At 42.4% G+C, this 16,159-nt stretch overlaps 1 protein-coding gene across 3 annotated transcripts in view; it reads right to left on the bottom strand.

Annotated features, from left to right (window-relative positions):
- The window catches only part of ABHD16A (abhydrolase domain containing 16A, phospholipase), a 48,332-nt gene that overhangs the window by 25,678 nt on the left and 6,495 nt on the right, over positions 1-16,159 (bottom strand). For 2 of the 3 annotated variants that reach the window (XR_015741560.1, XM_026720408.2), the window contains exons 2-7: positions 13,903-13,959; positions 11,643-11,709; positions 6,167-6,253; positions 4,743-4,828; positions 4,217-4,290; positions 2,866-2,970 (exon numbers count right to left, since the gene is read on the bottom strand). Coding sequence is in view for 2 of the 3 variants with exons in the window: in XM_026720408.2 (XP_026576193.2) it covers positions 2,866-2,970; positions 4,217-4,290; positions 4,743-4,828; positions 6,167-6,253; positions 11,643-11,709; positions 13,903-13,959 (476 nt within the window). In the remaining variant the exon portion in view is untranslated. The remainder of the gene's footprint in view (positions 1-2,865; positions 2,971-4,216; positions 4,291-4,742; positions 4,829-6,166; positions 6,254-11,642; positions 11,710-13,902; positions 13,960-16,159) is intronic. The other variant, XM_087923339.1, reaches the window with a different exon arrangement.

Raw genomic sequence — 16,159 nt, 5'->3', positions numbered from 1 at the left:
GATGGAAATATAATCCATAAGGCAAGATTAGTAGCCCAAGGTTTTAGACAAAGTGCAAATGACTATGATGAAGTATTTGCACCTAGTCTTAAAGCAGCTACGTTAAGGGCAGCCTTAGTGTGGGCAGCAAGCAAGAAATATATAGTTAACCATTTAGATGTGGAAACTGCTTACTTGCATGCTCCACTAAGACATACTGTATATATGAAAAAGCCTAGTGGATTGAAAGGTGATAATAATAATGATTGTTGGTTGTTAAAGAAGAGCCTATATGGTCTTAAACAATCGGGCTATGAATGGAACCAGTATATTGTAAAGGAATTGAACAATATAGGTTTTAAAGCTGGTTTAGCCGACCCATGTCTATTTAAAAGGGAGACAAATGGTAAAATATCATTATTATTGTTGTTCACTGATGACATTGCCTTGATTACTGAGACTAATGATGAAGCAAATAGAATTATAGCATCATTAGGTAAGAAAATAAAAATCAAGCAATTGGGGGAGATAAAGAGATATCTAGGTTTGAATATAATGAAAACACAGAAAGGTTATAAGATATCTCAGGAAGATAAGATATCTAAATTGCTAATAGATTATAAAATGGAACTTTGTAAGCCTGTAAAGACTCCTATGAGTCAGGATATTTGCAAAATGGATACTCAAAGTCCCAAGTTTGATAAGGCAATATATCAATCTTTGATTGGTAGCTTATCATATATTAGCAATTGGTCAAGGCCAGATATTGCTTTTAGTATTAATCAGCTGGCACGACACAATAATGACCCGCTTCAATGTCACTGGATAGCATTGAAAAGAATCTTAAGATATCTTAAAGGTACATTACACCATGCACTGTATTTAGAACCAGAAGGTGATCTCATATTGAGTGCTTATGCAGATGCTAGTTTTGCATCAGAAAGAGACACAAGAAAGTCGACTTCAGGAACAGCCATAATGCTGGGTAAGACATTAATTGGTTGGAAGTCAATTAGACAACAGCATATAAGTTTGTCTACTATGGAGGCAGAATTCTCCTGTTTATCACTATTATGTACTGAGTTGATTATGTATAAACAAATGTTGAAAGATATGGGTATAACTGTAGATTACCCTATAGTTGTACATGAAGATAATCAGGCAGCAATTCAAATGGCCACAAGTATTGCAGTAAAAACTAGGAGCAAGCATACAGATTTGAGATATCTGAATGTAAGGCAATCTGTAAATAGTAAAATAATACAGCTAGAGTACTGTATGTCGGAGGACAATATAGCTGATAATTTTACTAAAGCCCAAGGTGCCATTAAGCACCTAGAGAGTTGTGAAAAATATGGGTTCAGATTGTGAAGGCATTATATATTTATGTCACCCAAAAGGGGAGTATGTTGGGTATATGAATACACCAACTGGTTTGGGTGAATGAATATATAAAACCTAGGTTTAGGTGTTTGCAGCTTTAAGCTCAAAACTGCAATGTCATTGCATAATTATGGGGGGATTGTAAGCTGCAATAAGAGGCAGTGAGAGAGACGTAACACTTCCTGGTTTCTGATCCTGGTTTCGAGTCCCTGATTCCTGGTTCCTGGTGTTACTGGTCTCTGGTCTGTCTGCTGTCTGCCTACTACTGTTTACTCCTGTATGAGATGTCTACTGTGCAAGATACCTCTCTCTACTGAACTAAAGGACTGTGTTTACTTGGCGAGCTGTTCATATTCAGCATTGTCTTTGAGAGAAAGTTATCAGAAGAAGAAGATTTACAAGCAGATAAAGACATTGTATTTACTGTTTATAGACTAGGTAACTGGATGGATATACTGGATACTGACATATGGACTGAATGACTATTCTTAATCTCCGTGTGAATTAAATATCTATTGAAAACCACAAACAGTGTTTTTGTCTCAAGTGTGTGTATACTCTTGGGCCCAGCCTCTCTCTCTCATTTGGCTGCCTGGTTAGACTGCTGCTGTGCACTCTGCTCAGGGGTTTATCCCCAAACACTAACACTGTAGAAACACTGTCACTGTAGAAACATATTAAGTCTTTGGGATGTATAGGACAGGTGAATGTCTATGGAGCTTCTCAGTCATCCTAAAGGTGCTTTTTTCCACAACTGGACTTTCTTGTTTTTTTCCTTTGAAAACATTTCACTTTTCATCCAAGAAGCTTCTTCAGTTATAAGATTGACCAGGAATCTGATATTTCTATTGACAGTCTTGAGGCAACCTATGTGCCGATGTCATCATTGCCTCTCCAGGCCTTCAACGTCATAGAAAGTTACTCAGGGAACACTTAAAAGTCCCTGAAGTGATATCCAATGTCCTTCAAAGATTTCAAAGATAGGTGGAGGGCTATTTCTGTACTTCTTTATTTTATCTGGAGTATGCCAGCTGCCAGTGTTTCTGGGTGGAGGAGCGGACAATATAGCAAATTTATAAATATGAGTGTTAAAAGTCTGTTCAGGGTTCACCCTTGCCAAGGGGGTGTGTGCATCTTTATTCAGCTTTATTCATCTAAATACCAGGACTCTGTTGTCTCTCTTTATATCAAGCCACACATAAAACCTGCAAAACAATAAGGTTGTAAATCTTCTTCATAAATCCTTCCATTCCCCACCAGGCAGTTAGAACTGCAGAAACTTCATGGATGACGAGCGAAACTTTTTTAATGGGAAAAAACAAACAAATGAAGTCAAGTTGCCTTTTGGAAAAAAACACCTTGGGGGCTACTGGATAGGCATGCAGGTGTTCATCAGTTCAACAAGTCTTTGATATCTGACTTAATTGGCATAGTTTTCTGGTGCCTCAGCCATGTTTCCCCTGCTTCACAAAGGTTAAAACCAGAACAAGACGAGACATATACCTGGCAATTTGGCAGGGCAGCTTCTTGACCGCATGGAGAAAACCGTTGATTGCACTTCGATGCTTTGGTTCTGATCGCAACAAGGGCACGTTTCCTGAATCTGACCTGCAAGTATTACCAAACTGTTTTAATTTATCTCCCAGGGGAAAGATTGTGACTTCTTCAAAGACCAACAGAGAAAGCACATAAAAGCCAGATACACCGAGTGCATTGTCCAGGGATTGCTGAGAATACTGGGGGAATAAAGAATGGAATACATCATCCAGATGGAGGACATGACTGTTTCAAGAAGTTTATTCAAAATGCAGTTAAAAGTCATAAGCCCTCATTGGGAGTGTGTGTGTGTGTGTGTGTGTGTGTGTGTGTGTGTGTGTGTGTGTATTAAGAAAACAAATATATATACAGAAGCTGAATACCATACATGTAAGAACCTGCAAACACACACACACACACACACACACACACACACACACACACACACACACAGTATTCAGCTTTGTTCGGGTATTTTCCCGTCATTGTAGTTGTGCGTTTAAAGTTGTAGCAACGTTTCAGCAGTATCTCATCTGCCATCATCAGGCTTCTGTATTGTGTTCGTGTATGTGTGTATGTGTGTGTGTGTGTGTGTGTGTGTGTGTGTGTGTGTGTATACACGCTCCTGTGGGGCATATTCTGGTTCCTGATATACATACATACATACATACCAGGAACTGGAATATGCCCCACAGGAGCAGATAGAGGTAAATCCTAGAGAGGCGGGAAATACATCACAGAACAATGGAGATGAATTCTAGAGAGGGATAGTGCTGCCTAAACAGCAGATATAACCCCTATTACTTCTTCCCCTTTTCATATTAACGCAAACGACATTGCAAAACACTGTGGACATTGTAAACATTCCAATGAAAACAACTGTAACTATGACCTTCAAATATGGTTGGCTGGTGCTAAAGTTTTCACAAAATGGCCAGATATAGCACAAACAAGCAAGGAAGGAAGGAAAGAAGAAGGAAAAGAAAGAAGGAAAGGAAATAAGAAAAAGGAGGAGAGATGGAGAAGGCAGGCAGGCAAGCAGGCAATCCTGCAAATTGCCAAAACACATTTAAAAATCATGCACGCTGATTAGCTAAAATATGTATATCCCCACCTATGCTCTTTATACAAACATATAAGCTATCTTGTGAACTTTTGCTAATAGCCAGCTTTCCTCTGCATTTCTCCATTCAATTCACAACCATTACCCCATAATATATTTCGTGAACTGTAGCCAAGTTTTCTGGCTCTGCTTGAAAGGAGAGGAGACCACTGAAAGTGAAGGACAAAATAGATTTATTCCACGCTGTCAACTCACCGACTCGTGAACTCGTCCCACCGAAAGTCTACAGGCCAGCTTCTGAAGTCAAAATTGTAGCTGGCAAGTTTCTTCTGTGAAGCATTATCAGAAAGAGAAAAAGATGATTAAAAAAACACACGGTGTGTGAGATTAATGCAACTTCTAAAGCCAGTACCCTTCTTTACGAAGTACAGTCATGAAATAACCTTCCTTGTTTAGATTGCTTAAAGACAAGTTTCCTTTTCTAGGTTCAGAAAACATTCTAAAATATCTAGATGAATGTAGAAGAAAATACAAGCAACCGTCTCTTCAAGCCACCCAAAATTTAGTCTCCTTAAAAAGAGAATGACTATTAAAGCTGAAGGTGGAGCGACGAATGGGGGCAACAGCCAACACAAATAAACATCTTTCTTGAGTTCAAAATTGGACTTTGTTTTAGTATCCTTGATTTAAAATGAAAAACAGCAAATAGGATTATTCTCTAATCATATATTTAATAGTTTCATACGCAACTCAAATAATACCTAACCATAGCTACCCTTACCTTGTGCTCAGGTGTGCCATACCGGTGAGCATCTTCAAGGATGGTAATGAACTGGATGTATTGAGGGTTTGTCCAGCGCCCGATGCCTGAAAAGAAGCAGGAACGCTTTTCAGAGACTGAGGCCCTAAGCCAGAGGTCCCCAAACTTGGCAACTTTAAGACTTGTGGACTTCAACTCCCAGAATTCCCCAGCCAGCATAGTTTGGGAACCCCTGCCATAAGCGGTCCATTTTGTTCGGAGTTCCCACCCAGGAGACCTTCAAATCCTTCCTTCCTTCCCCTTCAAATCCCTCCCCAAAGATTTAACCTGTCAGCCCTTGTAACAACCACAACTATTATTATTTCTGTCAAGGCTGTCTCTATTGATGTAGGAGAGACGACCAGGCTGAGCCCGAGGGAGGGGTTAAGGGCTTCATCAGTCTCGAGTCCCTGCGTGCCACACAAGAGATATAAGTCCAGCCCTCCTTGAAATTCTGTTGGCTTTTATCTGCTGCCAATTTGCTTTGACCGTTCATTACCAGTTCAGATTCTTCAAGAGAGCGTTAAACCTGTCACCATTTGAACAGGTCACCTTGCTTCCCGATTTATTGCACCGGACAGTTGAACTAGCAATAGATTTATATACCGCAGTAGACTTATATACTGCTTCCCATTGCTTTTACAGCCCTCTCTAAGCGGTTTACAGAGTCAACATCTTGTCCCCAACAATCTGGGTCCTCATTTTACCGAACTCGGAAGGATGGAAGGCTGAGTCAACCTTCAGCTGGTAAGATTCGAACTGCTGAACTATTGGCAGCCGGCAGTCAGCAGAAGTAGCCTGCAGTACTGCATTCTAAGCACTGCACTACCATGACTATTTTCTCTCCCCTTCCCTTCACTGTTGGGGTTTAGAACAGAAGCAACTCCAGGTCTTAGATTTTGGCCCTTACAGGTAGTCCTTGATTTACGACAACTTGATTAGCAATGCTTCGGATAAATAACTTATGACCTGTCCTCAACGTTACGGATTATCATCACACCAGCCTTGTGGTCATGTCGCAATCTGGGCGCTTGCCAATTGGCTCACATTTATGACGGTTGCAGCGCCTTGCAGTTATGTGATCGCGTTTTACAACTTTTCCCAGCCAACTTCCAACAACCAAGTCAACTGGGGAAGCCGGGTTCACTTAATGTCCACACAATTTGCTTAATGCCCATGGTAAAATAGTTGCAAAATCAGGTCTGCTCCCACTGATGTCTGGTTTAATGACCCCATCACTTAATTCTGGCCCCAAATATGGCTGTAAGTCACGGACCACCTGTATTATCACAAAGAGAAGGTATAAACTCAAGGAGCACAGAGACCAGATTCCCTACTTAGTTAATGTACGGATTCCTGGGTCAGTAGACCTACCACCCAACGTCCGGACCCCTCAAAGCACACACCTCTTAGACAGGCAATCCCAGCCAAGAGTAGAAGCATGGTCCCGGCATAGTGAGAAATAGCAACAACTTTCGGCATGGTTAAATACCCTGGAAAGAAAGAAAGGAAAAGAAAGGAAAGGGGTTCAGAGCGAGCAGTTGGCACATCAAAGGCTAAGAATGCATTTTGTTCCCCCTTAGAAAGGAAGAGAGGTTGATTACTGATTTCCCTAATCTGTCCTCTGGATCTTCTAGGACGGCAACTCTATGACTTTCGAGCCAGGGAGGCGTCTTTTAATTGATGAGAACTGAGGTGGAGGAAATCTACTTTCAGACAGCTAAAAGTAAAATGCAATATAGTTTTTTGGGGGGCTATTCCTCACCCTAACTAAAGTTCCTAAAAAAAAAACAAAGATCCAACTCTACCATTTTGGAATACACCTCAAAATAGCATTCACATCTTCAAGACGGAAACCCCTTACCAGTCAATCCACCTATATGCTCACATTACAAGTTAATTCCATAAAGAAACCACACCGAAGGTGATTTTTGCGAAAACTGCAAGAATGTACAGTATTTGTTATAGTTTGTCGTTAGGAATGATTTAACTCAGCTGGGTGACTTTGGGCCAGTCCCTCTCTCTCAATTCTAGGAAGAAACCAAAAGTGAACCATTTCTGAAAATCTTGCTAAGAAAATAGCAGAGAGTTCCTGCAGTCAGAAAAAAAAAAACACAAAGTCATCTGCCTGCCTGCTTTTGGGTAAAAGTTGCTCTTTTTTTAAAATAAAAAATTCAATATTTATATGCATGGTGTGTTGTGAATTAATTTTGTGAGTTTGCTTGCTAGCAAATTTTATGAGTTTGCTTGCAAGCAAATTTTATGTGACAGACTGAGCTAGCCAATGGCAGATAGATAGATCTCTGAATGAATCTGTGATTCTGTGAGCAACTCAATCTGCCTGCCTGCTTTGTCTGATTTTGGGTAAAAGTTGCTCTTTTTTTAAATAAAAAATTCAATATATAAATATTTATAATATTTACATACAAGCCATGCCCAGCCAGTCACATGATCACCAAGCCACACCCACAAATTAGGCCATGCCCACAGAACTGGTTAGTTGTCCTTGGGATCTAAAATTATGAGTTTGGTGGTCCCTGAGGTCCAAAAGGTTGATGACCCCTGGTCTAGTAAATGTTGGTAGATTTTTTTATCATAAAACAGGAGTTCTGAATAAACATGTTCAAGGAAATAAGCACGTACCCAATCCTACACGCTTACTTCTGCCTTGAAAGTGTTTATTCAGAACTCCTGTTTTATTACAAAAAATCTACCTGCATTTACTAGATGCATATAGCATGCTTACCACTATGCAATCCTCACACTGAGGCTTTTGTCAGCTCCTGAATTACAGCTGCCTTGTCATCTGAAAGAGATTGCTATGAAAAAGCAAAAGGCTTCCATATACATCAACCTTTCAAATATTAATTTTTTTTGCTCAGTTAGTGTCTGGTGTGTGTGTTTTTTTGAATGATGATGGTGCTCCGTTTTGCAAATCTTATCTCAAAGAACAGTTGTCTCCATTTTCCAAATGAAGAATCAATTCAGCCTAAATTCTGTGGATTCTGAAAGGTAAGGAGCCAAAGACAATTCTTTTGTAAAAGTCCAATGGCCAAGGAGGCACCTGTGTTGTAGGATAGTGTTGTGGTTTGCCAGCAGGTGCGGACGGCTGAGGTCTCGGAGAGCGAGGACTTATTTATTATTTATTTTATTTATTTATTTTGTCAAGCAATTATAAGATAACAGGCAGAAGTATAAACATAGTTATGGATACATGAAATGGATACATATAAGAAAAATAAAAAGAATCAATAGGACAGGGATGGTAGGCACATTGGTGCGCTACTTACCTACCAACCCTAACCCCCTAACAGGCCTCTTAGGAAAGGGGTGAGGTCAATAGTAGACAGTCTAAGGTTAAAGTTTTTGGGGTTTGGAGAAGAAACCACAGTCAGGTAGAATATTCCAGACACTGACCACTCTGTTGCTGAAGTCGTATTTTCTGCAATCAAGTTTGGTGCGGTTAACCTTGAGTTTGTATCTATTGTGTGCTCTTGTATTGTTATGGTTGAAGCTGAAGTATTCATTGACAGGTAAGACATTGCAATGTATGATTTTATATACTATACTTAGATTGGACCGAAGGTGGAGTAGTTCTAGGTTTTCTAGGTCTAGAATTTCGAGTCTGGTGGCATAAGGTATTCTACAACGAGTAGAGTGGAGAACTCTTCTTCTGAAATATTTCTGGACTTTCTCAACTGTGTTACTTGTGTTAACTGTGACTTGGATGAGGGTGTGATGCAGGGATGGGGCCAGGACTATCAGAGAGTGGAATGCTGCCTTCAGAGATTGTGGAGGCTGGCAGCAATGATGAAGAGGACCCCGAGGAGCCTGTGCCCAGTGCTGCTCGAAGGAAAGAGCAGCTGCAGCAGCACTGGCGACTCGGGAGTAAGGCTGCAAGGTGATGGCCCCTCCCTTAAGAGATAAAAGCCCGCCTGAGAGACCGGTATTCTTTGCAGGAAGCAAAGAAGTTCTTGCACTTCAAGCCTTGTGGAAGTTCAGACTATCTTGGTTTGTGTTTGAAGACTTTTTGTTTGGAATATTTCTTGGCAACTTAATCTAGTGCTTTTGGCAGCCTTGCACAACCTTAGCAAAGCTTGTTCTTATCAGAGACAATTAGCTTTAATAGCCTTTTAACCGTGAATTAACGGAATTTGCAGAGAAGCATTAAAAGGTTTTGCTTTTATCTCTGTTTCGTGTTTGTTTGCTTGGAACAGGGTTTGGGTCAGAACAGACGGTGACCTCTGTTTTGGGCCAAAGATGGCATTTTTAAAAATCTATGTTCCAGAGTCCCCGCTTCCCACAAATGGGCAAGAACCCAGAAATCTACCACATTTCGTGTAATTTGAGGTACCTTAACAAAAATCAAAATGAAGGCCATACAATTAAAGCCCAGCTAAGTGGCAGAGCTGAACTGACCCCGGTTGGTTCTGAAAAGCCCATCTAGGTCTGGCCTTATTAGTACTTGGACAGGAGACCACAAGGAAATCCCCAGAGAAGTTGAAAAACCATCCCGGAAGAAGGCAGGGACAAAGCGGTATCATTTGCCAAGAAAGCGATGTAGAACTCATCCCTGTCATTGCCAGGAGCTGAGCTTGATAAAGAAAGCACGGTCTCTTTAAAGGGAGCGTTCCGGGGATCAGTCCCCACGTTTCCCAATTTTCCCATTCCGCTGAGATTGAGGAGCAGCTCCTGGAGAAGGTTTGGGGGTGGCCCAAGTAGGCATCTCGCCCATCAATAATGGCCTTGAAGCAAAGCCAAAGCAGCAATTTCCTTTGGCGACTCAAGGCATTGATGACTCAAAGGTGCTTTTTCAGGAGGCAACTGGACTTTCTTGTTTGTTTGTTTGTTTTTTCTTTTGAAGACATTTCCATTCTCCCACCATCCTGTCAGAGCTGAAGGAGCTTCTTGGATGAGAAGAGAAATGTCTTCTAAAGGAGAAACCCACCCCCAGAAAGTCCACTTGTCTCTTGAAAAAAAGCACCTTTGGGACAACCATGACCTGGGTGACCGAGAATCTCTACAGACTTTAAGGCAGTGATTTCAAAGCATCCTCTGATCCAGAGCTGGGACTGGGCACCTCGATCCAGCCCATGATGATGCAATCCTCTCCTGCCTTCACGGATTGGTGGCTGTGGCCCAAGGTATCTTGCAGATATTTTTTCTTAAATCAGCCTGAAAATGCCAGGGATTGAGTGAGTGGCTTCTGGTAGCATAGAGGTAATGCTCAACTTGCAACCTTTCATTTCGCGACCATTCAAAGTTACCGTTCGCCACACGTAACAACCGTTGCAGCTCCGCCCCCCCGGGTCATGTGATCAAAATCCAGGCACTTGACAACGGATTTATATTTATGATGGCTGCAATGTCCCAGGGACACGGGATCCTCTTTTGCATCGTTTTGACGAGCAAACTCAACGGGGAAGCCAGATTCACTTAGCATGTCAACTCAAAAATATTTCTTGGGTCTTTTAGAGTTGTTAAGCAGAAAGGGAGTGGGGGGAATAATGCATACCTTAAATATTTTCATAGATAATTGCTAGGCGACCAAAGCTTCTGGCACGCAAGATTATTAGTGGAGAGCATGATTAATGACTCTTGGCTATGGATGTGTCCCATTGGAGAATATACATCCAGGGGGTAGGGGAAGACCAGGGTCAAGGGTGAAATGAACGATGTGTCTCAGACTCAGCTGCATCCAGGTAACGCCAGCATATTTACTCCTAATAAATCTTGTTTTGTTTTTGTTTTTAACTCTGAGAGATGCGGCTAGAGATTCATGATTTGAATGATTGTCAGAGCACTTAGCAGTAGCATTTCAGATCTCTGCCCATTACATGTCCATGCCAGCCTCAGAAATATAAAATTAAGAACCAGCCATTTTATGTAACTTGCTGCACGCCATGTAGCCGTAGCACTTTGATTTATATGCCGCTTCACAGTGCTTTTACAGCCCTCTCTAAGCGGTTTACAGAGTCAGCCTATTGGCCCCAACAATCTGGGTCCTCATTTTACCAACCTTGGAAGGATGGAAGGCTGAGTCAACCTTGAGCTGGTGAGAATTGAACTGCTGGCAGTTGGCAGTCAGCAGAAATATCCTGCAGTACTGAGTTCTAACCACTCCACCACCACAGTTCTGTGACTAGCACTGATAGTCCAAATCCCTTATGTTTTCTCAAATAGCTAAACTGCCTTAGAAAAGGGTTTTGAGAACACTGTTCTCAAGAACATACAATAGGTGCAAATCCAGTGGTTCATTGATAGCAATAGCACTTAAACTTATATACCACTTCACAGTGCTTTTACAGCCCTCTTTAAGCAGTTTTATAGGGTCAGAATATTTCCCCCAACAGACTGGGTCCGCATTTTACCCACCTCGGAAGGATGCAAGGCTGAGTCAACCTTGAACCTGGTGAGATTCAAGCTGCCAAATTGCAGGCAGCCGGCAGTCAGCAGAAGTAGCCTGCAGTACTGCACTCTAACCACTGCGCCACCACGGCTCTTTAACAACCGTGTTACAACTTCAACGAACTGCAGTGATTCACTTAACAACTGTGGCCAGGAAGGGTATAAAATGGGGCAAAACTCACTTAACCAATGTCTCACTTGGCAACAGAAACGTGGGGCTCAATTTGTGGTTGTAAGGTAAGGAATACCTGTATACATGACCGCGAGGCTGTGTGCCTCCCGGCATCATTCCCAAGTCACAGAACCTGTCCAGTAGAGCAGCCCCCCTGATTTGACGACCTGCAGTGGGGCACCCAGAGGGGATATAACTGACCTCTCTGGTAGGGGACCAGAGCACGCAAAGGATAACCGCCCTACAACCACGGAGCAGAGAGGCAGCCTCTAAACACCCAAACGATTCACAGCAGCCCATACCTTTTCTGTACAGGTAAAACACAGCGAGCGGGGAGGAGTAATAGGAAATGGACCACAGCACGGAAGCCTGCAAGGACAGAGCAAAGGAAGGGGTGAGTTACACAGAGAACCAACGTTTCCAAGAATCTTTGCAAAAGGCGGGGGTGTTTGTGTGCCCCAAGAGAGGAGCTGAGGTAAAAGCAGCAGAAAGAGAGCTGAGAAGGCTACGGAAAGCTGAGTGGGTTGAAGCCAACAGGGAACAGAGTCTGGAAAGAGCAAATGTCAGCGTTCCAGCAAACCTCCATTCCAATCAGTAAGTCCGAGACAAACCTATCTCAAAAGTACCTTTATCAGAATAGCACCTGGCATATCTGTGGAATCCCGGATCTAAAAAGTTTTCGGGCTTCCCACAATTTCCCAAACTACAAATCCATCCCCCACATTGGTCGTCATCACATCACATGGCCCAATCACGATCCGTCCCAAAAGGAAGATCCTTATTTCCTCCTGCGCCATACTCAAATGACCTTGAACTAACAAAAGAATTTTATTTTGTCTACTGAGAGCTACTCAATTGAAATCACTCCCCTCCCACCTTCTCAGGCTATGTGGCAGCGTGGAATAGGGATTCCAAAGCTGACAGCGACGTTGCTCAGAGAAGCGGTGTACCCATCGCTACTCGCTGAAAAGCCACGAGGGATTGTATTGTGAGTAAACATGCTTTCATTGTGCTCCTAATGAGCTCTTGCTTCTCTCATCAGCTACCCTAAAGCAGGCAATATTCCAAGAGGTAGAAACCTGATTTCTCCGGAACGGACATCAGCTCTCCTGCAGAATAAGGTGGCAGGACTCAATGCAATTTCTGTTTCATGATAGAGGCCCTCCTATTTCTTTATTTATCCCTCCTTTATTATTTTTATATAAATGACACAAGGCGGCCCAAATACATAATGCTTTTTTTCCTCCTCCTATTTTCTCCAGAACAACAAACCCTGTGAGGTAGGGTCGGGCTGAAAGAGAGTGACTGGCTCAAAGTCACCCAGCTGGCTTTCCTGCCCAAGGTAAGACTAGAACTCACTCTCAGCTGGTTACTAGCCTGGTGCCTTAACCACTAGACCAGGGGCCCCCAAACTTGGCAAGTTTAAGACTTGTGGACTTCAACTCCCAGAATTCTGGGAGTTGAAGTCCACAAGTCTTAAACTTGCCAAGTTTGGAGACCTCTGCACTAGATCAAATTGGCTCTCAAATAAATAAAATGAAATGAAAATGGACAGCAAACATTCAAAGCCTTCTCATATAATATCCAGTCCAAGGACTCCCTTAAGGAGAATAAAGTGTCTAATGATTTCACCATCCAGTCAGCTGTAAATGAGACCTAAGAGAAAATGTCATGGTTCTAATCCAAGTGTGATAAAGGTTATTTTACACTTATTTAACAGCTGTAAAACTGTTAAGTACAGAGCCTGGAGGAAGGGTCTGATGGGAAATATTTAAGCTATCCTTCTCTGATATACACTACAGGTAGTCCTCGACGTACAACTATTCAGTGACCGAACAAAGTTATAACGGCACGAAAAAAGTGACTTATGACCATTTTCCCACACTTACAATCATTGCACACATGATCAAAATTCAGGCACTTGGCAACTGGCACGTATTTGTGACGGTTGCAGTGTCCCAGTGTCATGTGATCCCCTTTTGCAACCTTCTTGACAAACCAAATTAATAGGGAAGCCAGATCCACTTAACAGCCATGTTAGCAACTTAACAACGGCAGTGATTCGCTGAACAATGATGGCAAGTTTGTAAAATGAGGCAAAACTCACTTAAAAACGGTGTTGCTTAGCGGAGGAAAATTTAAGCCAAACTGTGGTCATAAGTCAAGGACTATCTGTATTATTATTATTATTATACAGGGAGAAAGGAAATCAGAGCAAACAGGAAAATATTTACAACAAAAAGTTTTTTTTTTTCTTCATTGAGGAGGAGCAGTCTGGAATGTGACTTGCACAAGCACAAACGTGTACAAATCACTCCAGAGCAGGGGTCCCCAATCTTAGCAACTTTGTGACTTGTGGACTTCGATTCCCAGAATTCCTCAGCCAGCAAAACTTTTGTCTCCCTCCTCCCCCACCCCAAGCTTTGCTGGCTGAGGAATTCTGGGAGTTGAAGTCCACAAGTCTTAAAGTTGCTAAGGTTGGAGACCCCTGCTCTAGACTGTGAGGTTGTTAATTTTCCTCTTTCTCCCTCTCCCCCAAAATGAAATGGAGGAGACACTCACCAGCGCAAGGATGCTGTCTGCATGTTTTTCAAGGGTCCGTGGCTGGTAATACGATTCCTGTTGAAAGAAACAAGACATTTGCTGAGCTTGGGTTTCCAGCTGCCAATCCACCAACCATCAACTTTATAGTGAAGAGCCGTGGTGGCGCAGTGCAGTACTGCCGGCTGCTTAGGCTGCTTGCTTGCAATTTGGCAGTCCAAATCTCACCAGGCTCAAGGTTGAACTCAGCCTTCCATCCTTCCGAGGTGGGTAAAAGGAGGATCCAGATTGTTGGGGGGGCAATATGCTGACTCTGTAAACCGCTTAGAGAGGGCTATAAAAGCACTGTGAAGAGGTATATAAGTCTAAATGCTACTGCTATCAATGAACCACTGGATTAGCACCTACTATATAAATAAAAATGTTCTCAAACCCCCTTTTTAAGGCAGTTTATCTATTTGAGAAAATATAAGGGATTTGGATTAACAGTGCTAGCCACAGAACTGTGGTGGCAGAGTGGTTAGAATGCAGTACTGCAGGCTACTTCTGCTGGCTGCCGGCTGCTAGCAGTCTGGCAGTTCGATTTTCACCAGGCTCAAGGTTGACTCAGCCTTTCATCCTTCCGAGGTCGGTAAAATGAGGACCCAGATTGTTGCGGGCAAAAGGCTGACTCTTTAAACTTGCTTAGAGAGGGCTGTAAAGCACGGTGAAGTTGGTATACAAGTCGAAGTGCTGTGGCTATGTGCGTGCAGCAAGTTACACAAAATGGCTGGTTCTTAATTTTATATTTCTGAGGCTGGCACGGACATGTAATGGGCTAAGGTCTACCCTCTGAAAACTATTGAAAAATGGTAATATATGGCGATGGGGGAATAGCTATTGAGTTCTATGAGCCACAGACCGGGGTTAATCATATCCACCAACACAAATCTGGCTCTGTATTACTATGGAATTAGTTTTCCAAATTGCTACTGTTAAAACAACTGGAAGTCAGAAATCCTACAAATCAACCAGAGATTTATCTGTAATTCTATTCCAACTTCTGCCCAATTCTGTGCAATTTATGTCTCGTGTTTTATATTTCTATTTATATGCTCCAGAAGGATTTCTGAATCCTAGGGAATCCCCAGATTAAGGTGTCTCCAACAAATATTTTGCATCTTAAATTTTTTTTTCAACAACTAAAAAGACAAGTGAGCAACAAATGAGCTCTTCACTTTATCCCCTGGGGCGCTGGTAGATCACCAGACTCTGCAACCCTCAGAGGCAAAAAAGGAAGACAAAAATGAAAAGTGGGCTCCCTATTAAGCTGTGGGGGGAAAAAAACCTGTGTTCCCATCTTAGACATACAGCAGTAATCTGGGTGCAGACTTTCATTTTAGGATCAAAGACTTCCTGTTAATATGTAAAGCTGCCCCCTGGCACTTTACAACTCTTTCTCAATCTATGTGTAATCCACACACAAGGTCCTGCCTCCTGAATGACAGCAGCCTAAGGTGATCCTGGCAGATGAGCAAGAATTCCTTGCACAAGCGTCAAAAGTTTTGCAAAGCATTATTTCTGAAATTATATGCAGTAATCTCAGGCATCTTGCCCTTTCTTCCTCGGAGGGGAAATAAAAGAAAGAAGAAGATATGAGTATGTATTTTAGACCTCCCCTGCACAACTCATTTTCACCTATCTTGTGTGTATCATCCTGTCGAACAAGATGTTGCTTGCACAAGATCATATAGATCAGGGGTGTCAAACTCAAGGCTGCATCCTGCTCCCAATGGGGCCATCCTGGAAAATGTAAGGGGCCAGCCGGTGTCACTTTGGCCTGGTCTACCCAATACGGAGAGGAAAGATCGGGCCAGCGTGGCTTCAGCCCAGTCTACCCAGTGCGAAGAGGAAACATGCCAGCAGTTTGGCGTCTCTCCCTTCTGTTCCACCACTATGGGAGAAAAGATCACCATTCTTTTACTGTTCTGTCTTTTGAATCACTTGCTGAACAGAAAGACAGACAGTCAACTCTACAAAGGCTTCCATACAAAGTTTATTGGTTCACAAGACATTCCCAAGGTATGACTCACGGTTACGTCGAGATTCATCTCAATGTCCAATTCTTTGTATAGCTGATTTCATAGTGTAAAAGAATAGTGATCTTTTCATCCCATAATGAAGGAGCAAGGGTTTGAGGCACCAGCATGCTGCTGGGGTCCAGGCAAGAGTGAAGGAACCTCTGCCAACCCAACCAAGGATCAATTCAGTGACCAATTAGGATTACAGATGTGACCAC

The sequence above is a fragment of the Pseudonaja textilis genome, chromosome 2 (assembly GCF_049901715.1).
Source record: "Pseudonaja textilis isolate UNSWEBS1 chromosome 2, rPseTex1.2, whole genome shotgun sequence".
NCBI lineage: Eukaryota > Metazoa > Chordata > Lepidosauria > Squamata > Elapidae > Pseudonaja > Pseudonaja textilis.
The sequence above is the reverse complement of the archived record's forward strand: the minus strand, read 5'-3'. Positions and strand labels throughout refer to the sequence as shown.